Raw genomic sequence first — 25,106 nt, 5'->3', positions numbered from 1 at the left:
TTGAATAAAGAAGCTATAGTTTTACGCTTTCAAGTCACAACTTGTTATTTTTAATCAGCAAAGCCCCAAAATGATGAGAAGCAATTGCATGTTTTTTAATTTATTTGAAAGAATACTGAATCAAATCAGAATAACTTCCATGCACAAACACATGTACAAGAGGATGACAACAAATTCTACTTACCTGTTGAGCCAACTGACCACGTGATGTTGAGATTAAAGTTGTTGGAAGCATTAATCGAAATGTCCAAATTTTTGTTTGACTATCAAAAAAATAAAAATTAAGGTTAGAAAGGTCGAAGTGTGTTCAATGCATATCAGTCAATGCACTGGTTTGACCTCGCCCACTGAATTTCCAAAACTGTGTATAATATAAATATTCAAGTGAACAAACACAGATAGGGTATGTGCAGTCGAATGAAAAGTAAGCTCTGGTCCTCATCTCTCCTCTCCACTAACCTGGCGTTAGCTTTTATAGACTTTCTAAGAAATAGTTTTGAGGACACTGTTCTTTTAAGGGTTGTAGGTTGCTGTTATTATTAATTCAAGATGTTTTCTTTCCATTAGTTTAATCTTTGTCTTTACCTACACAGAGGCCTGCCTCACTAACCTCTAGGAAGCTGTGGGTTATGGGTCTGTAGTGTGATGGGTGTTACAACTATTACTTTTATGAGAGCAAAACATGGAAATGATATATGCAGGAGAAAGCATGAGTTATTGACTTGAATTTTAGTCCACTCTTCACATCCTGTGCTTAACTTTATTCTGGGTGGGGTGATTATGAGAACAAGTATTAAAAGTTTACAACAAAATGGACAATCTGAGCATAGGAAATTATCTTGATGTTTTCGTTCATGCTCTACAAATTCAAATTTAACTACTGTGGAAATGCAGAGCACCAAAACTGAAGCCACAGGCGCACACTCAGTGCCACGGCTGTGTAGAAAGCTGTGTGGAAAGCAGTCATAGCTGGCTAAACTACGGGTGAGATCACTACAATCACACCACACAGAAACACACCACACAGAGTCACACCACACAGAATCACACCATACAGAGTCACACCACACAGAGTCACACCACACAGAGTCACACCACACAGAAGCCCACTCTCAACACGGTTCATATGGAAGTGCTAACTCGAGGTAATGAACAGTGAGTTAAGACTGATGTCTAGTAAAACTGCTGAGAGTCTACAATTGATAAATCATCTCCTTGCTTATTTTTACAGGGTAAGTCATCAATAAGCTTTTTTAACTTTACTGATTGTTCCAGGTGACTCTTTCTTAATTGAAAAAGATTATGCAAGAAAACCAACCCTGGACTCAGTATCCCTGGAAATGCTTCTCATGCAAGATTAGCACCAGGGAACATGTTTAGGTTGTTTGATGTTTAAAAACAGACAAGACTTTTCTTAAACATATGCCGTTTTTAGCTTCACTACTGGTGTGAATGTGTCTGCTCTTCGGAAGCCTGCAGAACTGGATGAATGTGAACTGGCGTGTGTATCGCTTAGTAAGACAGGAGACTGAGGAAAATATCAATGGAACCAACGACACGCTCTAGTGCACGTGACATAGCATGCCTCGAGTTCTTGTGTTTTACTTGAAAATAAGAATTTTCTGAATTTTAAGTGTATAACTATAAGCATAAATGTAGATATATCATTTAAACCAGGAGACTACTAATCAGAAATACTAACTTGACAATTATCTGAATCACAAGGATATCTGAGTTTTATAAAGACATTTTAAGCATTTTAATCATTTCTACAGAATTCCCCCTATGTAATAATTCTAAGGAGTGAAGTCACAAGAAAAATGATGGGAAACGTGGTTGCCTTGGTAGCAGGGGCATTCCCTATAGGGGACGATGACTCCATCCCTAGAGGAGGTGACGACTCAGAGGTGAGGACTCCTTACCTGCTCTGGGTTGGCGATGAAGTTGATGGCAGTGTGGTGCCGGTCATCTTCCTGTAACAAGCTGAAGGTAAACTGGTAGTCAATCAGAAGACTGTCTGTGGGAAAAAGGAGAATCCTGACATATACTGGGAAAAGATCTTCACAGAAAGCAAGAGTGGGGTAAAAATACATTGCACATGGTATTTAATTTATCATTAAATGCTAGCAGCCCATTCAAGTATAGTAAAATACAAATCTCCGCCATTAAGCAACAAAAATATATGATACAACAGGTGCAGTATACTACAAATTAAGCAAGTAATAATCAGACTGCACTGTTTCCCTAACAACCGTACAGAAAGAGGTAAAATGCACAGTTTTTCATTTAACCAGGAAATGCTCTATTTTTCCTCAGAATGCCAGAAATCACATGACTGCATCTTTAGGGGAATTCTGAATAGGTAATTAACTGCTATCCGAAACATAGACCTTAATGCCAACAACTTAATATGATCTAAATTCTCCAACTCAGTAGAGTCCAGAACAGAAAAATTACAATCTAACTTAAGTTTTGAATTTATACAAGATACAATTTGACAGTCTCTTTTTATATTGAATCATTGAACCATTCATATGCATCAATAAGAAAAGTTATAGAGAAATAATAGAAGTCAAACTTTCAACATATGAATGCTAGTGTTGGAAAAGAAGAGATCACAGCAAACTGAAAAGTGGTGTGTGTCAAATATATGACAGAAAAAGTATCCTGGTGAGAAAACCTAAATATTCATATAAAGTATAATGTATGAAAGATCAACTCATAATTTACATATAATAACTAAAATATTAAAATAATCTAAAGTCTCTCAATGGAAGATATAATTTATTTAGGAGTCTATTTCTCAGAGGTAAAAATAAATGAAGGGCTGCTATCCCCTACATGCGGAATATTATAGTAAATAGTTAAGGTTGCCACAAATGACCACACAGCTCATGATTTCACTCATACGATATATTCACAGAGACAACGCCACAGAGCTAGAAAAAAATGCAAGATGATATCTAAGATCTCGGTAAGGGGAATCAGATACAAACATTAAAACAGAGGAGCTTTATGATTAAAGATACAACCATTAAAACAGAGAATGTATGACGTAAGATTAGAAAATGGGTTACGTGACTTTGTGAACACTCAAAAGTCTCCTGAGTGGTACGCTTTGACTATAACATCAAGAACAGCTCAAGTAGTTATTAACAAGTACAGACATCCAGGCTGTTACGTATGTGTGTGCACACATATGTGTCTCTGTACACACACATAAGTATATTAATTATTCACAAAGAAACACTCATAGTTTTCCAATTTGACACAAGCTAGGGTCACCTGGGAAAGGGGACCTCAATTAAGAAAATGCCCCCTTCATACTGGACCCTAGGGATGTCTGTGAGGGGCATTCTTGTTTAATGACTAATCTGAGAGAGCCCAGCCTATCGTGGGCAGTGCTATCTCCTCAACAGCTGGTCCTGAGTTGTATCAGACAGCAAGATGAACAAGCCGTGGATCTAGCAAGCAAATGAGCAGCATCCTTCCGTGGTCTCTTCTTCAGTTTCTGCCTCTGGGTCCCTTCCCTCACTCCCCTTAGCAATGGACTGCAAATGGAAGCTGAAATAAATCTTCATCTTTCCCAAGTTGCTTTTGGTTTATTACTACAGTAATAGAAACCCTAATAGCCCAGGTTCCAATCACGCTCACATAACAATTAAGACCAAAGGACAGGAGGCAAATCCATAAGTATTTATGGGTAGGTATACTAAGTAACGCTTTTCAAATTCAAATATAATGATGATAACTTAAGGAATAAAATATCCTAAAAACATATGTTCACATTTATACAAGAACTGAAAGTATACAGAAATATAGAAATGACACAGAAGGACAGACAAAACGCTCAGATATTTAGGGCACTCGGCGCTTTTGCAGGGGCCTGGGCTCAGTTCCCAGCACCCACATGGAGGCTCATGACTATCTGTAACTCCAGTTCCAGGAGATCTCATGCCCGCCTTTGGCCTCTTCAGGCACTGCATACAGGAGTGGCACAGACACACACAGGGCAAAACATGCATGCACACAAAACTAAGAATTCTAAAGGAAACTGCATATGAATAAAAGGCTTAACAGTGAATAAATGACAGAGTTAAACTTATAAAGCATAGTAATATAAGAAATACTAAAAATAAAAACAGTATCTCATTATGTCTATAGCCAGAAAGGAAGAAAGAAAGAAAGAAAGAAAGAAAGAAAGAAAGAAAGAAGGAAGGAAGGAAGGAAGGAAGGAAGGAAGGAAGGAAGGAGAGAAGACAGAGAGCAAAAGTGAGAGCGAAAGCGAGAGAGAGAGAGAGAGAGAGCAAGAGAGAGAGAGAGAGAGAGAGAGAGAGAGAGAAGGCAAACAAGCAAGAATGAAAGCTAGCAAGCACACACATATAAACATCTATAGCTTTCTTCTCTGGGTTTTCATTATTTCATTGGGATCACATCTAACCCGATAGATATACAATTAATAAAGAAAACACTTTTAATTATTTTATACTTGATAGGTAGACCTATTAGAAAGTAAATATATAAGAAAGTGCTTGACTTTTAAATATTAATTTACATTGTTAAACTTGATAGCCACGATTATCATTCCATACAATCTATCTGAAGATGTTTGTATTTTCTAACAACAATATCATCTACAAAAGAAACCAAAAGATCTTATGATTACAATGTATGTGACTATGATTTACATTTCTAATAATTGTATTCTGGAAACCTTCAAATGTTTATTTTTGTTTATTCTATTAATATTTATATACGTATGTATGTTGAATTTCTATTCTAATTTTTATTGTGGCTTCATCCATCTTTGATCCCCATATTGGGCTTATTTTACTGCCTCTGTATCTCAGACATGAAGGAAAGACTGAAGTGTAATGAATGGCATACCGCTACAAGTTAGCCACAAACTGTGGAAACAATTTTAAATTCAAGACTTTTAAAAAGGAGATGAGTTTTGAATGTATATAAGAAAGTATATTAAAAAGGTATAGATGTGCAAGTAGAAAAAGTAAACTGGGTTTACTATTTCTTTTTTAATTTTTATGTCAATGTTCAGAGAAAAATGCCTAACAATAACACCCCAGAATGAAAAAAAATTTTATGATTTTTATTTATGTATGTATGTTATATGAGTGCACTGTCTATGAGCTCACTGTAGCTGTCTCCAAACACACGAGAAGATGGCATAAGATCCCATTAGAGATGATTATGAGCCACCATGTGGTTGCTGGGAATTGAACTCAGGACCACTGGAAGAGCAGTCAGTGCTCTTAACCACTGAACCATCTCTCCAGCCCCTCAGAATGAAAATTTTAAAGAATATCACAGCCATGTGTTTTGTTGGATTAATCCAAACAATAGTACGTCAAATTCCTTGTGCCTCAAAAATTATAAAAAAGCTTGAAAAGAAATACATTAAAGAGTCAACGAACTGAAGTGAAACAGTTAAAACAGTTGACAGTCTCACAAATATCAGTAACGACTACTTGAAATACATAGATTAATTTAACTTATCACTAATCACAAAATGACCAGAGCTGAAAAGCTCCAGACCAATTCATATACCACCTGTAAGCGGCTTCCTTTCTGTAGGAGGTGGACAGGCAGCCTGAGTGAGGGTGTCCATCAGTCAAGGAGTCTTGGGAAGACACTGATGTCACAAGACAGAAACAGTATCACATGATACGGTGAATGCTGATCACAAATAGAGTGTATAGTTTGCCTATGAACATTCAACTTCATAAAGAAGTTACAGCCACAGAGGTGTGGCAAGAACCCAGCATGCATCAGGCCCTGTATGCTTTCCAACACAAAGGGGAGAAGAAAGCCCAGACAGCCCTCTAAGATCATAAAGTAGGATATTCCCTTGTGATTCGCATTTTAGATCAATATACTAATGATTAACAGCAATTTCCTTTGGGCAGAATCATCAGTGATTTTAATTTGCCTTTTAATCTATCTATCTTCCAGAACGATTATGCATTACTTCTATTACTGGGATTAAAATCAGGGTAGTTTCAAAGGAACGTACAGACAGAATCATTTTCTTGGTAAGTTTTCATATCATATACTTACATGATTAACAATTAAAATAACACTCAGTTCTGAAAATGACTTATCTCATTTCTAATTTGCATGCCTCTTAGATGTAGGCCAAGAGAAACAGAATTCATACAGATGCAGCCTCTCATCCTAGTGTGACGTGGTTGAAGTGTACGGCTTAAGTTTCAAAGTAAACCAGCCTCAGCCAGCACTGAACTCGAGTCCCTGAAAGAAAACAGTACTAGCTTCTACAAAGAGTGAGGATTTACATACAAAATTAAGTGGTGAGGAACACAAGCAACGTATCTTTGGATACTATCCGATGTCCGTGACGCATTTACAGCAAGCACTACTTTACAAAAAAATCACATGGCCTTGAAACCTTTTATTAAACAGCTTTAATCACTGAGCGTGCGTACATAGCCTATTTATTCATTTATTAATAATTTATATGTGTGTACTACCATTAGGTCTGCTATAAGGAGCATATATTCCCGCGTGTGGAGACAAACAAAACAAGATGCTGTGCATACAGAATCCTCCTTTACATGAAAAACAAAGCTCAAGCGTGTAAGCAGAATAGCGGCAAACCTTGTACTGTACGGGACAGAAACAAAAGATGTGATGGGTTGGGAGGGAGAAAAGTAGCAAGCGTAAAGGCCACAAACAAATACAAAGTTTGGGCTACTTAGGAATAAATAGATTAAAGCATTAAAGATTCTGATAAAACCAAAACTCCCCCGCCCCCCCATATGTAGTCTGTTTTGAGAGAGACTATAAGCACAAGCCACAAACTGGGAAGTTCATTAGGAAGAGGTTTCCGGGGTTCACATGCCTACAGGCAGGAAGTTCACAATGCTGGCCTCTGGCCCACTACTAATGAAGGCTGTACTGCTGCCTCCCCACCCCCACCCCCAGCAGGAAGGAGATACAGTCTGTCAGGGAGTGCTTGAGGCCTGCCTTTACTATGTTAAAAAGAGCTTTGAATCTGTGTTCACCACCAAGCCCAATTCTAGGGTGAGCAGACCAGAGCCTACTCAAGAGAAATTCAATTAAGCTCTCAAAATGTAAAAGGACTCAAGGAGCTGAAGGGGTTTGCAATCCCATAGGAAGAACAATATCAACCAACCAGACCCCACCCCCAGAGCTACCAGGGACCAAACCACCAACCAAAGAGTACACATGGAGGGACCCATGGCTTCAGCAGCACATGTAGCAGAGGATGGCTTTGTAGGACATCAGTGGGAGGAGAGGCCCTTGGTCCTGTGAAGGCTCGATGCCCCAGTGTATACACTGGGAATGCCAGGACAGGGAAGCGAGATTGGGTGGGTGGGGGAACACCCTCATAGAAGCGGGGGGGGGGGGGGGGGGGCCGGGGGGGGGGCCCCCCCGGGGGGGGGAAGCTAGGAAAGGGGATAACATTTGAAATGTAAACAAAGAAAATATCTAATAAAAAATTCAAGAAAAGAAATTCATTAACCAAATGTATAGTTCAAGACAACAACAAAAACTTTCATTCATACTTAAAGCAACAAAAACCAAACAAAAACAAAACAAAAAAACAGAATTGTCTCATTAGATATAAGGATTAATTCAAGTTTCATCTTTTCCTTACTTTGTATGGCCCAACATTCTATGGCATTAAGATTGATATTTGTTATTTTAATTTACTGCTACAATAATGTGTTAAAAATATTCTCTCTTAGGCTGGAGAGTTGCCTCAGTGGTTAAGAGCCTTGCTGTTTTTGTGAAGGACATGGATTAGATTCCCAGCACCCAAATGAAATGGAGGCTCACCGCTTCCTCAGACAACAGCATGCACGTGGTACACAGACATCTATGTAGGCAAAGCACACACACACACACACACATATACACACACACACAATCGTTCGTAAATAATGTTTCTCAGTCTAAGACCTACACAGTAATTGGAAATCCTTCAAAGGTTTTTTTGTTACTGTTTATTGTTTTTAAAATTCATGTAACCAAAAAGGATGTATCTTTAAATAACTGAGGATAAATTCAGTAATTAAATGTCAATAGGGGCTGATAGCTTTCTCACATATTCTGATTGAGATTTTAAACTCGAGTTTGCAACAGCTAAGGTTATAAGCGGAGTTCTGCTGCTGACTTGCCTCCGCTTATGTTACCGCCGCGCTGCACTCTGCGAGGTACAGTGCCGACACCGCGCTGCACACTACGAGGTACGGTGCCGACTCGCAGCACAAATTATGATCTAATCTCAAAATTCAGAAAGTTTCCATATTCACTCCATTTCCTTTCAAAAGTTTCCTAGCTCTGAGGTGTGCTGACCATGGCAATACTGCCATCTAGTGTGTCAGGACAATTTCTTCCGCATTTCTAAAAGGAAGCCACAGCCTAACAGGAGAAATTCTCTGAGAAGACAGTCACTGTGGTTAAGGAGCAAGCGAGGTGATTAGGTGGAATCGCGACATACTTTAGCACAGAGCTCCTGGTGAACACCAGGAAAACAAAGATGATGTTTGGGACCAGCTTAGATGACAGTGGAAAAGTCAAATACAAGTTTGTAAATGTATTTCAAATACTTAGCACAAAAAGAAAGAATGTGGATATCCCACTGATGCTCTTTAAATATCGATCATTTTATATTAAAAATAGTTTAGATGTGTCGAGTTAAATATTTTATTTAAATTGATTTACGTTCACATATGGCTCATTTTATTTATATTAGACAGCACTGACTTAAGAGGAAGGTTATCTTAGTTGTCAACATAAATTGCTTGAGTATTAATGTATTTAAAGTGTATAACGTATGGAATATGAGCTGCATGATATGTCAATACTTGTAACAGACACCATGTGGTATGTATAAAATCCATACATAAAAAAGAAAAAGGATAATCTCTAATTAAGAAAAATAGGCAACAAATATGTACATATAAAATAAAAACTAAGAAACACGGAAAGACTGAGGAAAGCCAGTAACTGTGGTTGAAATGTGCTGAACACAAATGAATTTATAATCTTAAAAGATACAGTAAAAACCCACCACCTTAAAAGATGCTCATGATAAAATTATTTAGATCAAACAAAAGCATGCGTACATTAGTAAAGCAGACAACAAGGGGAGAATATAGCATTCACCTTCCGTGTGAACTCTTTAGCAATGGGTAACCTAATCAATCATGGGTTCAAATTTGCTTTTATTTAAGTATTATAACCAAAAAACGAAGGAGGCTTCGGAATAACAAACTGTACAAACTCGCCAACTAGATGCAGCACACTGATCGTCCTGTGTGCTAAGAACAGAAGAGGAGCGCCAACCACACATGCTGTGTGTACACACGGAAATGCTTCTCTCTAATCAAGTCTGCAACTGATCAAGCCTCTAAACCAGGGTCTCTCAACCTGGTTGTTATTTTTCACCTGATGATTCCTTGTTCCGAACAAGGTATCCGAGCCTTACAGACTGTTGAGCAGTAAGTACCTCTCAGCGTTAAGTACCTCTCAGCCTACCTCTACCTCTACATCCCCTCCATACCACGCCTTCCTCCAGCTGGGAAAATAAAACATGTCCAAGCGCTGTCAAGCGTCCCACGGTGGACGCTAACACAAAAGATTTAGAATATCCGCTACAATGTCAATAAAGTTAGAAAATATTAAAATGTGTGTTCTTAGAAGCTTAGAAAAAATAATATAATATAAAAAATTGAAATAATAAATTCTGGAACTAATAATGCAAATAAAAAAAAACTTTATACCAAACGTAGGCAAATCAGCAACAAAAATACTGGGGTGGAGCTCAGCAGCAAAGCACAGGGCTCAGCAGCCGGAGGGATAAGAAAAGGGACATTTGGAAACACAAAGTTGGTGTGCTGGAGAACAAAGGCAGCAGAAGGGGCGAAAGCCAAGGGTGATGGTGTAAACCACTTTTAACAATTTCAAAGCACCGCAACCAGAGGATGAGATTAAATGTCACTCTTTAAAAAGTTCACCAAGTGCTGAAGAGATGGCTCAGCCATTAGGCTCACGACAAAAAAAAAAGCTCACATGATATTTTCACTATTGATGCTTTAAAAGAAAAAAAAAGAGCAGTCTTTCAAATTCATTCACAAGAGCTAACCCCACAACTCAAAAATGTGCATATATAAATAAATAAAACAAACATAATCAAGGACTAGAAAGAAAACAACGTACAAAAAAAAACAGCAGACTATACTCACTAAAATTTTATATAACCCTAAATAAAGTATAAACAGGTAATAGTGTGTAAAACTGAAGCAATATTCCTTGAAAGTGTAATTTACTCCAGAACAAAAAGTTTAATATTAGAAAACTCAATAATGAAATTCACTATTTAATAATAGAAAAACAAATAAATGCATTCAGAAACAAATTTTATGACTCCCTGAGATAGGAAATGGTACAGTTTGATCCAAAGAATACTTTAAAATACTGTAAACATTCCGCTGAATAATGACGTGTGGGATCACTACTAGGACACAGTACCCAACAGCAGAGAACATAAACTTGGAAAACGAAGGATTGGGGAAACAGCCACCAGTAACCCGAAAGCAGGCCCAAGTTCAAGCCCCACCCCCCCGCAGCCACATAAAAATGTCAGGCATAGGGGCCAAAAAAGTAGTTTTCTGCACTCAGCATCAGCCAGTCTAGACTGACTGCTAAGCACAGGGTCAGTGGGCACACCGTGTAGAGGTCAGGACCTCGACCCACATAAGACAGGAGTCACAGAAGAAATGCAAACTAAATGAACTGACAATACTAGCATTGCTCGGCAGGGGGCGCTCCTGAGCGTCTATAAGAGTATAGAACACGGAAGCGCCACAGGTTGGTGCTCTCAAAGAACAGGACATCACACTGGAAAACAGCTTTAAAAGTGAATATACTCCTAACATGCAGCCTCACAATTCAGTGTTGTTCTGAATTTGTCTACCTGTGCTTACTTGCTTGTTTTGTAAAAAACAGGCAACACTGTAGAGGCCTGGCTGGTCTCAAACTGGCTATCCTCCTGCCTCAGCCTCCCAACGCTGGGATCATAGGCATGTGCCTGGCTTAACACACAAATTTTACTTTCAGGCACTTGCTCAGGGAAAATAAATACGTGTGCACACACCACTGACTATTTAAATGTTCACAAGAGCATATCTCCAAATAGAACTTGGAAAACATCTAATATTCATCGACTGGTGAATGAACAAAAGTAGAAAATCGACATGATTGTATAGTAGTCATTGATTCATAAAACTAAACTAAATAAAATAAAACTAAAGTAAAATAGAAATTCTGATAGTCATCAGATTGGTACAGGAAAAATATCAGTATAAATCTCAACAAGTGTGTTTACAAACATATCTCAGAATACCTAATTTGTAAATTGAAGTTCATTTAAATTAAAAGCAGCTTTGTTCACGCTCTTCTAATCTCAGCACTCAGGAGGCAGAGGTAGGCAAATCACTTTGAGTTCAAGGTCAGCCTGGTCTACAGAGCTAGTTCCAGGGCAGCCAAGGCTCTACAAAGAAACCCTGCCTAGGAGGGGGAAAAGGAAAAAAGGAGAAGAAACAAACAAACGAATGAACAAATGAACCAAAAACAAAACAACCTGCCTTTCATTTGGCTTGAACATGCTGTCTTACCATTTCCTATTTTAGGAAGTTACGAGTTTTGTTTTCTGGTCTGGATTACATCACTTGGGTGACTGTTTCAAGCTCTATTCACTTACTGAAACTTTAATTATTCTTCACAGCTGAATATCATCCCACTGGGCAAATACCGCAATTTCATTATCCGTTCCTCAGGTCTGGACATTTAAGCCACTTCCAAGGGCTATTATAAACAGAGCAGCAGTGAACATGGATGAACAAGTGTCTCTGTAGGAAGATCAGGAGTCCTTGAACAAGTGTCTGTCTCTGTAGTAAGATCTAGAGTCCTTGAGCAAGTATCTCTCTATAGCAAGATCTAGAGTCCTTGAGCCAGGATCTATCTCTGTAGTAAGATCTAGAGTCCTTTGTGTACATGCTCAGGAGTGGTATAGCTGGATCTTGATGTCTATGAGGAACCGCCACACTGATTTCTGTAGTGACTGTACCAGTTCATGCTCCTACCAGCAGCAAATAAGCGCCCTCACCCTCCATGGCCTGTGCTGTCATTTGTTGTATTAATCTTGGACATTCTAACTGAGTGCTGAGATAAAATCTCAAAATAGTTTTAAAATCCCAGCCCTGAGAGGAGGAAGTAGGCAAAAGCCCTGCCCCTAACTGAGAAGCTCACTGTAACTCATGCCTGCTGGGAAGGGGGAGCAGTTTCCTCTAACAGGGTCATCGGGCGGCTCAGCCACACACCAGGGGCCTGCCTCAAAGTAGTTGGCCGCACAACAAATGCCACATCTTGCTTTTTGTTGGAGCTTTTTAGAGTTTGAGGGTATTTTTTTTTTCTTTCTCTTCTTCGTTTTATTGTTTTGTTTGAGGGGAGACTTATGTTGGTGATATTTTTGAGAGAGAGACAGAGAGACAGAGAGACGACAGACAGGGAGGGGGAAGGGAAGTAACATGGATCTGCGTAGGTAGGGAGGTGGGGAGGACACAGGCTGGAGGACAGGAGGACATGGTTAAAATATACTGTACGAATAAAATTAATTTACAAATAGCTGCCTTTCAAGAAAACAGGAAAACAACTTTTTACAGGATGGTGACATATCAAGAAATGGTGGCGCATGCCTTAAGGATTTAAACAAATCATAACCTAAGGAGAGTATGCCAGCTATACATCTTATACAGGACTTCTATATAGAATAAAGGGTCTTTAAAATGCAATACCACTGTCCCACGCAGTTGGCTGGCTTGCTTGTTTATTTGATTGGTTTTGGTAAATTTGAGACACACTAAAGGAATGTGGGAAAAGGAAACCTCCATGAAGAAGATGCCTCCCCTAGAATAGCTCTCTGGCAAGTCTGAGGGAAGTTTTCCTGACTAAGGAGTTCCTGCCCCAACTTCCCTCAGCGATGGAGCTTAGAAATAAACCCTTTCCTTCCCAAGTTGTTCCTGGTCTTGGTGTTTAACACAGCAACAGAAAGCAAACTAAAACAACCATGAAAATATACCATTAAGAAAAAGTCTTAATACGTTCCAAGTAGAATGCATATAGCATTTATGTGTCAGAGAGTCTCAATATTGTTAGTAGTGAGTGAAGTGCAAAGTAAAATAATAGATTTCGTTATTCGATAACTACTAGGATATCCAGAATTTAAAAAGCTAACTGTAAAAGTGTGTTGAGAAGAACTGGAAATCTTATACACGGATAAGGAGAACACTGATGGGAGGACATTTTGGAAATAATTCACCTGATTCTAGTAAAGCTAAACAACCAAATCACAGCATCTGCAGACGGAAAAGCAGCACACATCTGGGGAAAGACCAACGGCTCCTTGTAAATAATCTATCATAAAACACTATCACTTCATTTTTTTTAAATACTACATTAAAATTCTAGATGTTTATTTGAACCCTACATTTTGTTCATGTTCAGGTTGTATTATTATTTTACTATTCAGAGTAGGAAAAATATGCCAAACGCATTAAGAGAACATTGTAAACAGGGATTAACTTTCTTAGAGACAGATGTAGAAGTATAAAGAAATACAAATTACAGGAATGTTATAATCTCAAAATTTTAGATAGTTAATTAGTAAAATATGTGGATGGGAGTAACTACGTTGTAATGAAGCCATGGGTATTCAGTTTACCTGAAGCTACTAATATAAACCAATTACCGTCAATAAAAACATCCAAATACTTACAATAGCATGTCCCCCTGAGTGGATTACCAACGTAGCGATTTTCAGAGTCACATCTGTAAAAACATTTTTTAAAAAAAAAGAAAACTTGTTTAACAATAAATGATGTAGATATGTTAAAACTCTATCATAAAACGATTCTTTTAAAAAATATAAACTTGGAAAATAACTGACTGCAGAAGTCCTAACAATAAGTAAGCATGAGTAAACAGAGAATGCTTGTGAAAAATGCGAAAAGGCCACATCCGTGACAGAGCCTGAGAAAAGTTTTCTCTAAATCAATAGACTCAAACAAAATAGACTAACAAGAACTAAACTCAAAGGCTCAAACTCTTGACCTTTCATTGGATTATTAAAAATATATATGAAGATCAAACACGCAGATGCTAAGTCAAACATTTCATACATGCAATCACCTCTAACAGCAGAGAAATTTATTAATTTTTCAAAAGTTTTGATTTTTATCTTCAGGTCCTGTTTCCATAAAACACTATCAGCGTGAGACAGAGTCTTGATTTACATAATTCTATTTCTTGAGGTACACTTCCACAATAAATGTTATAAAATACATGTGCCAGAGTAAGATGGGGACATTTTGAAAAGGGTGCTAGCAAGACTGTAAAGCCAGAGGATCAGGAACTTCGCTTTCAGATTGAGTTTTCTACTGACACCAGATGTGTCCCCCATACAGCCTCACATAAATGACTCTGGAACATGTGCTGAACAAGGACACTGGTGGGCATGTCAAAGAGGGTGAGTGACTTAGCAAACCGGGTATACTACAAGCACCATGGCCGAAGCAACTTGGAGAGGAAAGGATTGATTTGGCTTACACTTCCAAATCCCTATTCCTCATGGAAGGAGGAAGTCAGGACAGGAACTCAGAAAAAGCCCGAACCTGGAGGCAGGAGCAGTTATCATGGAGAGGTGCTGCTGACTGCCTTGCTCTCCGTGACTCTCTCAATCTGCTTTCTTACAGAACCCAGGAACAACAACCCACCCGTAACGGACAGAGCCATCTACATCCAATACTGATGTTCACAGAATGTCGTAAGTTCGTGAAAGGCACTTTCTTCTAACATTATATCATTTAACAGGTATATTTACGAGTGTGTGTGTGTGTGTGTGTGTGTGTGTGTGAATGGAAACGGCCTAGAGGTAGAAAAGGGAAAGCGGAAATGTTATAAATATAATGTCAAAAAATAAACTTAAAATAAAATATATGTACCAAAAGCAACTAAATATAATAGCTTCACATTTCAATTAAATTTATCCTTAAAAGGTTATTAGAGAAACCTTTGAAATGTCTCTTTCATAGTACAGTTCATTACAACAAAGATATTATAATGCAAATATATTTTAATAATAAAAAATGGAATAGCAGAAAATAAGCTAAATAATATTACGCTTTAGATTCGTTTTAGCCATGTGCTTGCTACATTTATATTGGAGATAACCATTAAAGATATTAAAATATACTTCAAATCTCTCTAAAGAAATGTTATCTAATTAAAAAATCAAGAAAGACTAGAGATGCAATAGACAGTTCACCAACAGGCTCACTGAGCAATGGTCGGAGAGTAACCTTACAGGCGGGACTGCTCGGGGCACTCTGAGGCCTCTGTTTTCTGACATGATATATTCTCTCCCACTACAGACCTTAACACCTTCCTTCTCTTGATCAGGCATGACGGTCAGGAACAACTGTCATGGCGGAAGCTCCATTTTAAGTTGTTGCCATCAGCCACCCTTACGACTGAGTTCTAAGAATGATTTTCAACACACTCTGCCCTCTGGCTGTGGAAGGTGATTCCTTTCAAGGCTATCACTGAAGGCTTGCTGGTGTTCACAGCATGGCTTGACTTCACAAAAGGCACTTTCATCTAAGCCATATGGCCTTTAACAAAAGCAGCCAGATTTTCAAGCCTTACGATTTAGGCTTCATAATCAAGTGTTAACATTACTGAACAAACACTACTGTTTCTCCAAGGCTATGCAGCATCTCACTGACCAGCTACGAATCTCCATGACTACTCTATCACACCGGATAATCACTGCTCCACTAGCCGTCGCATTCAGTGCTGTCTGACAGTCATCCAATTATATCTTATCATGAAGTTCTGTTACCTAGAGCCAGGGTGAATAACAAGTAATTCAGACAGTTATCACCTCCATAGAAGGTTGAGAGGGACCTGGTTGTGTATACTTTCATAGGGAGTGACAGCAGGCAGCCTTAATGACAAAGCAGAAAATGAAGGACAAATCCCCTCTCTTGTGCTTGCAGCATGGCATTGTGGGTAAAAACACCTGCTTGGCAAGCCTGCCAACCTCAGTTCAATTCCTGGAGCCCATAGTGGAAGGCGAGTGCTGACTCCCAGAAGTGTCCTCTCCCCTGCTGGCTGAGTACTAACCACACATTTTGGCACTATCTTACATCGACTGGATGCAACTGGGAAGGAATGACTAGCTTTGCAATCATCAAGGAAATCAATAACCATAAACATGTAGTGACATACACACACACACACACACAATTTAAAACTCAGGTACCACACATCAAATATTCCAAGGAAATCCTGTCTTCTTGCGTCTGGCTTATTTCACTGAGCATAATGATTTCTTGTTGTATCTACTTTCCTTCAAATGTCATGATTTCATTTTTCCTTATGGCTGCGTAAATCCCCGTCGAGCATATGTATCGTATTTCATGGAGCCATTCATCTGGGCTGGTTCTGTTTCCTAGATACTGTGATTTGTGAGCAGATAAACACGGATGTTTCCATGTGGCAGGTTGAGTAATTTAGTCCTTCAGGTCCAAACCAAGAACAGAACAGCTGAGTTATCTGCCAGCTCTAAGGGGCTGTATGAGGAACTTCCTTGTCTTTCATGACTCCACAAGTTTACACTCCTGTCAGCTGTAAATGACAGCTTTTTATCCACGGCCTTGCCAGCATTTTTGTCAAGAGTATCTTCAATGACATCAACCTTGACTGGAGTGAGCTGGATTATACGTCCCTGAAGGCTAAGGTGTTGGCCATTTGTATTTCTTCTACAGAGACCGATCTGTTAAATTCAGTAGGTGCTTTTATTTTAAAATTATCATTTTCTGTACTAATTATCTTGGAATGTTAGGTTGAGAACTGTCATGATCATGACAGTATGACTACTTGGTTTTATGCTTTGGTTCTGGATATTCCAGTGTTTGAGATAGAGCAGCCAAGACTGGCCTAAAATTCACTATGTAACTGAGGCTAGCTAAATGGATATTTTACCATAATTAGTACTGCTTTGACCACCATGGCAGTCATTTCCTCCCACAGCTTATTCCAAGGAGAACGCTGCCTTAAGATCTTTTCCACTTGCAAGCTGAGTGTGGTGCCTGCCACCTTTCCCATCTACACTGGGAGGAAGAGGCAGTGAGAACTCAGGTTCTACTTTATGAGTTCTAGACTAGCCTGGTCTACATAGTGAGTGTAGACCAGCTAGGCCTACCCAGTAAGATCCTGCAGAAGAAGAAGGAAGAGGAGGAGGAGGAGGAGGAGGAGGAGGAGGAGGAGGAGGAGGAGGGAGAAGAAGAAGAAGGAAGAAGGAGGAGGAGGAGGAGGAGGAGAAGGAGGAAGAAAAAAAATTAAATCATCTCTATTTTTTTCTGTGAGAAACCAGTAGTATCCATATAGGAGGTTCGAGAGTATCTCTGAGAAGGGAGAATCTCACATGCTATCCATTCCTACGGTTCGTGATGCTCCACACCAGTGAGAGCAGCATTTACCAGCTAATGCATTCCATGAAAGCCGAAGTTGCCACTGCATGTATGCAAGCTCCTGCCGGTTTCTCTCCTTTAGGGGTTTTTGATTGGTTGGTTGGCTGGTCATTTAGTTATTTGGTTGTTTGGTTGGTTGGTTGGGTTTTCTCATTGTTTACTGGTGATTTGAGTTTCAATTAACTCAAGGGTTTGTACTTTACAAAGCTTTTCTTTCCTTCGTCAATTAACAAGGGTGAGGGCAATATTCTCTACATCCATGACCAGACACAGGAAACACTACGACCACGTTCATTTCTGTGTTCTCGCTCATGGCACTGCTTCCACTTCCGTCTGCTGTCGTCCTACTTCAGAAGATGTTATTCCTCCTTCAAATTCCAACTGAGTAGTATATGCTTGGACCTTCTTCATCCTTGGTGACTCCCTTCTGAGAAGCCAGCAAGAACAATCAATACATCTACTGAGCATCTTGTATTGATATAAAGCTGTTTTCGGTTTTTTGTTGAAATAAAATAGTATAAACAAATACGTGGTCAATGCAACAAATGACTTAGATCAGAAAGGAACCAATATCCACTTGGGAAGTTTACAAAAATATGTGACATTTGATGACTTACATAAAGACAGATGGAACATGCCCTTGGAAGGAAGGATTCATGGTTATTCTAAATTATTCATACAAGAAATGCGTGTACTATATTGTGGAAAGTACATTAGTAGAATGAAAGGTACTTTGGGTAAAAGTCAGTTTTTCTTACTAATCTCAAGCAATAATTTAATCACTGTTTGAATACCGCAGTGACTATCTCTGCTTTCTAATGAAAGAATTTTCCAACATAACTATGACGTAACAAATGACTGTTTCTAAAACGATGACCTCATTTTTATTACCCCCATTCAAAAGTTAAAAATGTGCTGAACAGCCATTTGTTATTTCTTAATTGAGAACTCTCTGTTTACATCCGTACCACATTTTTCATTGGACAATCTGATTTTTTGATATCTAGTTGCTTGAGTTCTTTATATATTTTGGATATTAGGCCTTTATTGGATATTGAGTCAGTAAAAAGCATTTCCCACTGTGCAGGCTGCTGTTTTGTCCTATTGAGGATGTCCTTTGCATTATCAGTGTTCTATCCAAAAGGTGTCTCCTGTGCCAATACGTTCAAGGCTCTTTCCCACTTTCTCTTCTATCTGGTCTAGTGTGTCTAGTTGTACATTGAGGTCTCGGATCCACTTGGACTTGAGTTAGTGCAGGGTGATGAATGAAGTGCTATTGACGCTCTTCTCAATGAAGACATCCGGTTAGACCAGCACCATTTGTGAAAACACTTTCTTCTTTCTATTGTGTATTTCTGGCTTCTTTATCAAAAATCTGATGTCCATAGGTGTGCAGATTTACAACTGGGTCCTTGATTCGATTCCATTGATCAACCAGTCTGTTTTTGTGCCAATACTATGTGGTATTTATTACTACTGCTCTGTAGTACAGTTTGAAATCAGGGACGGTTATCCCTCACAAAGTTCTTTCAGGTACTTCCAGACTGTTTTGCCTATCCTGGGTATTTTTATTTTTCCATACGAAGTTGAAGATTGTTTCAAGGTCTGTAGAGAATTGTGTTGGAATTTTGATGGGGACCATGTTGAATCTTCTGTGGAAACTTCCTGAGATCTATAACAGTGAGCCTAGTGAGGAGTCCTAGCAATGAAGGATACAGAGTCTGTACCGGCCATCTTTTGTAGCCAGGTAAGGCTTCCAGTGGTGGAATCAGACTGCATTTGGTTGAGTTGTTGTCCAAGGGCATCCCATGGTGATCCCTAAACAACCCCCAGGCTGATGCTAGGACAGAAGGTCGCTCTCCAAAAACTGACAGCAGGGACCCACTACTGAGAACATCTACACAGCTCACTGAACCCATGCTGGTGCCCGTATGAAGCCTTCACCCCGACTTCCTAGACTCTTTGGTACAGGAAGGTACTCTGCAGGCTCCAGACAGGAAATCTGGACATCAACCCAGGAACAAGACCCTTGACTTATAATTTGTCCTGCCTGCAAAATGTGCTGGGGCGATGGCAGCACAGAACCTCAGAGATGGCCAACACTGTCTGGTCTAACTTAGGCCAAGGCCACGAGAGGGAGCAAATGCCCTACGCTGCCTGCATGGCCAGGAAGTGAAGACTGAAAAACCCGGAGACCTACAAAAGAACCAGACACAACTGGAAAGAAAAAAATCAATGAGATGATTCCTAACGATACTCTGCTATACCCATAAATCAGGCCCTCGTCCACTTATCAACAGAGATGCTTCCTCCAGCAGCTGACAGGAAGGGGTGCAGAGGACCACAGCCAGACATTATGTGGAGAGGGAATCTAAATCATGTGTCTCCATCAGTCTCTCCCCTCAGAGCTCAGGGAAGCTCATGGAAGAGAGGGGAAAGACTGTAAAAGTCAGAGGGGGTAGAGAACACCAGAACATGGTCCACTGAGCCATCGACTAAGCAGGGCTCACACGGGCTCAGAGACTGAAGCAAGCAAGACCCTGTCCTCATTGTATGTTACGGCTGTTAGCATGGTGGTTTGTAGAACTCCCAACAGTGGGAACGAGTATGTCTCTGACTCTTTTGCCTGCTCTTGGCACTATAGTACTTGTATTGGGTTGCCTTGTCCAGTCCTGATATGAGGGCTTTTGCCTTGTTTTATTAGAGACCTGCTGTTCTCTGATGGGAAACAGAGGGGAAGTGGGAGATGGAGGCTTGGAGGACTGGAGAAAGGGGAAACTGGTCAGGATGTACTGTCTGAGAGAAGAAGCTACAGCATGCAGAAACAAAATCATACAAAAGTGCTCTTCATAAATTGTTATTCCAGTTCCTCTTCATAAAGCTTCATAAATTAGATCAAAAGCAAAATACATTTTTGTCATTCAAACATTATGTATTTTAGGTAAAATACATATTCTTGACCTGTGATCTATCAGCTCATAAGTAAATGAAAATGTTGCTCTCTTCTGTCTAAGAACAAAAGCATGTTCTTAAAATGCAATTACAAAAGAGGTAACTATTATAGAACTATATATTTAAATCACTTATGGAAAACTGTAATAATTACTTAAAGTTCATAATCACAGTTGCAACACTTTGCTCTTGCCTGTAATGCTGTAGCTTGGCTCTGCAGACATTACCTTCATTGCTGTGATGACATACTGATGCTATGACCTGGTATATAATCTGAGGGGGCATTACCGTAAAGTGTACATATAGTTAGGGCTACTGTTTAAAAAGTGCTAAGATGGTCACACCGTGGTCTTAAACTCTTCTGCTTATAGGACCTGTGCAGATTCACCAGCTCATGACAATAAAGCTGGCTCTACTCAGAACACACATTACTCTTGGAATGTCACAGGCATCCCTCTAACATAGAGTGTCAGCCTTGGGTTAGCTCATTTTAGTCAGGCCAGCCTGGGCTAATAGAGCCATCATAAGACCTAAGGCTTTGACTTCACTTTAGCCATAGTGTTCACAACTAAGAGACTCCCTGGCTATACAAAGCTTCTCTGAACTTGAAGTCTAGGCAATGATGGCAAATAAAAAATTTTTAGGTATTTATAATTTAGTGAATTCTTTATTAATTTTCGCCTGATCATTACATAATTCAAATAATGGAAACATGGTTGCTCTCAAATTATAAATATACATGAAAACCGAGCATGTGTTTGTACCTATTTAATTTTAAACTATACAAATCTGATTTTAATATGTACATGAACAAAATTAAGAAAAGAAAATAACGTATTGCCTTTTAAAGTCACATTTGGAAGGTAATAAATATTAAGAATAACTAAATGTCACAAGAAAGTAACTCATAAATTACTGAGAGCAAAATATTGGTTTCTACATAATGAACAATCTAGGAGAAAATGGAGGCTAGTGGCTCGGTGACTCAGCAGTGACCTGACTGTGGACTCGCGGAACCCAGGTTGGAGGTCAAGTGTGGCACTGCACACCCTCTGTGGAAACAGAGATCCTGTCAGCTGATTCTGCAGGCTCGGCTTCACAGCTTCTGTAATTGCCGTCTTTAACCATTTATGTTTTTCTAAAGAACTGATAATACGTAAATGAAAATAGCTTACAATACTGTAAGCTTAACTAACATAATGCTAACATTCAAAAATAAAATCTAAAAATTAGTTCTAGGCACAAAATCCATGAAAGTTACAGAAACAATGGTTTGTACTCACAGCTGGCACTGGTCACCTTTTATCCCCTTGGTTGTGCAGAAACACTTTCCTGTGTGCTGGTGACAGAAGTTTGCATGGCCGCCGCAGGTGCAAGCTGGAAGTCAAAACAACATAGTATCAAGCTGGAAGTCAAAACAACATAGTATCAAGCTGGAAGTCAAAACAACATAGTATCTATTAAGTAGTAGTATTATTTTCTTATTTTATGGGGCTGTTTCCTCAGGTCATGTGTTATTTTTAATCATCAGAAGGTAAAGTCACCTATGTGACTTTGCAAAACTTTGCAAAACTCTTTAAAATCCCCGAGTGTCTTCCGTGTTCCATGTACCTAAGTAGTCCCCTAACTCTCCTTTGTGTTTCTACTTGTGATCTGACACATCATTGGTGAAGGAAGTGGTTAAAAAGATAGCAAGTGTACTGGTGCACACCTCTAATTCCAGCACATGGGACATGCATGGTGCACACCTCCAATCTCAGTGTGTGGGAGGAGAACACATGGGGCACACCTCCTGTTCCAGCACACAGGAGATACATGGTGCACACCTCTAATCCAAGTACATGGGAGATATATGGTGCACACCTCCAATCCCAGAACATGGGAGATGCATGGTGCACACCTCCAGCTCCCACATGTAGAGGGAAGGCAGCAGACTGGCAGGCAAACTTACCCTTGGCTACATAAAGAGTGGATATGACTTTGAGAAGGTGACTGGATCAGAACATTCATAGGTAACATGTAAAGAGCAAGAACCCTGGAGCACGGTGATTTCATGTCAAACACGCTCCTACAGTCGCTAACTATATAACTTTAAGCAATTTACTGAAACTCTCCAGTTTGGTTCTAGCACCTATATGTAGAAAATAACAGTACTTAGTTCTAAGGACTCGTGAGAATTAAATGAGATATTGTAATTTAGAACACTTAACATGTCAAGCAGGTGGTGGTGGTGGTGGTGGTGGTGGCAGCAGTGTACACTTTTAATCCTGGCACTCGGAAAGCAGAGGCAGATGGATCTCTCAGTTGAGGCCAGCCTGGTCTACAGAGCGAGTTCCAGGACAGCCGGGGCTAATTTCAACAAAGGCAGTACTGATTAGCACCAGCACTAGTAATGAGGATGGCAATCACAGGTCAGTCACCCCTAACAATGGCACCACCCCGCCCCGCTACTTAGTATACCACTTGTCTCTGACCTCTAGGATTAAAACCACAGACAGAGACATCACAACTGTGACAGTGCCATACAGGTCTCTAGGGTCTGCTCTCCTCATGATGATGAAAAAGTGAATTGTTTTTACTTAAGAATAAAAGAAGTGGCACTGCCACTTTACAGAGATAAAATAGATAAGGGAATATATGAAAAACTGATGCCAAAGAGCAGATCACAAGTCAACTGAATAACCTCCTAAAAAGATACAAACTACCAAAACAAAGAAGTAAAGAAACAAAATATCCTCAGTAGTTCCCTAACAATAATTAGAGTAATTAAAGAGTGCCCACAAAGCAAAGCTTACATGGAAATACTGAGAAATTTCATCCAATATTGCTAATACCAGATCTTCACAAATGCCTTCTAAAAATTAAAAATAATAATCCTTCACAATATTACCTTGAAATCCAAATTGAAAGCTACAAGGAAATCCAACTACTAACAATATATCTTATGAGCATACATGCAGAAAAATTCAACAAATTAGAAATGGAAATCTGGGGACTTGTGAAAGGTCTCACATGACCATGAAGGACTTGTATCAAGAGAGACAGTTTAACAGTCAAATATCAGTGATTATTACATCACACTGGCAAAATACAGCCCAATGAAAAATAATAATAATCAATAAATTCAGAAATATCATTTGAGAAAACCTAACATTCTTTCATAATTAATGACACACGCCTTTAACTCCAACACTTCTGAGACACAGGCAGACAGGTATCTGTGAGTTTGAGGCTAGTCTGGTCCAAGAAGCATGTCCCAAGCCAGGCTAGCCAATGTCATGTAGTGAGACTCTTGTCCAAACAAAACTTGTCAGCCCTAACTGGAACATCTGCTTTATACCACAGCCTGGCAGAGGCTTGAAGATCATAAAGAAAGACACATGTGGGAAGAATTTCATGTATGAAATTCTAAAAACAATATATTCTTTAAAAATCAGTAAATCAGAAATAGAAGGAATTCACTAAACATAAATTATATTTTTAAAAACTAAAGCCTAAGAGGATGGCCTTCTCCGGCATCCATGGGAGGTGGGCCCTTGTCCTGAGAAGGCTCGATGCCCCAGTGTAAGGGGATGCTAGAGCAGTGAGGCAGGAACAGGTGGGTGGTTGTGTGGGGGAGCACCCTCATAGAGGCAAAGGGGAGGAGGATGGGATAGGGGGTTGCAGAGGGGAAATCTGGAAAGGGGACAACATTTTAAATATAAATATATAAAATAAACAATTTTTAAAAACCCTAAAGCCTGTAGCATCATGCGTAATACTTGAGAGACTACATGTTCTCGTCTCCTAAAATCAAGAAGCCATTGCTCTGCATTTATGTCATGCATTTCCATCTTGTATGGGACATTCGAATTGACACAAGCAAAAACCAAAGTCACTCAAATAGAAAAGCAAGCAGAAAGCTGAGGCTGGTTGCAGGTACATCATCTCTTCTATTCAAAGAAGTAATCTCCTAAAAAGTATTTGGAAAACCAAAATCTGATAAGCAAAGATAAATGTGAACAGAAGTCTTTCATAGACTCTAAGGATAGAACTCAGTGGTATAGTATTCGCCTAGCATGTGTGAGGTCTTGAAGTTGATTCCTATAGCCTCAAAAACAAATAATTAACCTTGTATAACTTCAAAGTGGCTAGTGAAGCCTAAATAGCCCAGCCCTAGTGAAAACAAAGGTCTGTATATTTCTGTAACTAGCAATAAAAAATGAAAACATAGGAAATAATTCTACTTTAAAAGAGCATTCTTATGCTAGGGCAGTAGCTACCTGGGTAAAGTGCTCCCTACCAAGCATGGCCTGAGTTTGATTCACAAAGGCCACATTGAAAAACAAAGACAAACACACAGAGGTGTCATGGGTCCTGTTTGTAAAAGTCAGAGTCAGGTGCATTCATTGGAGAGAAGGGGCCAGACAGCCTAGCCTATCTGTCAAGTTCCAAGATACTCAGGCACACAAGCTGAACACACACACACACACACACACACACACACACACACAGAGAGAGAGAGAGAGAGAGAGAGAGAGAGAGAGAGAGAGAGAGAGAGAGAGAGAGAGAGAGAGA

At 39.4% G+C, this 25,106-nt stretch overlaps 1 protein-coding gene across 1 annotated transcript in view; it reads right to left on the bottom strand.

The window, feature by feature from the left end:
- The window catches only part of Atrnl1 (attractin like 1), a 521,748-nt gene that overhangs the window by 383,351 nt on the left and 113,291 nt on the right, over positions 1-25,106 (bottom strand). The window contains exons 20-23 of the mRNA XM_028775552.1: positions 21,833-21,926; positions 13,841-13,893; positions 1,923-2,017; positions 185-263 (exon numbers count right to left, since the gene is read on the bottom strand). Coding sequence (XP_028631385.1) covers positions 185-263; positions 1,923-2,017; positions 13,841-13,893; positions 21,833-21,926 — 321 coding nt within the window. The remainder of the gene's footprint in view (positions 1-184; positions 264-1,922; positions 2,018-13,840; positions 13,894-21,832; positions 21,927-25,106) is intronic.

This window comes from Grammomys surdaster, unplaced genomic scaffold (assembly GCF_004785775.1).
Source record: "Grammomys surdaster isolate TR1022 unplaced genomic scaffold, NIH_TR_1.0 66, whole genome shotgun sequence".
NCBI lineage: Eukaryota > Metazoa > Chordata > Mammalia > Rodentia > Muridae > Grammomys > Grammomys surdaster.
Note: the sequence above shows the minus strand (reverse complement) of the source record. Positions and strands in the feature narration are given on the sequence as shown.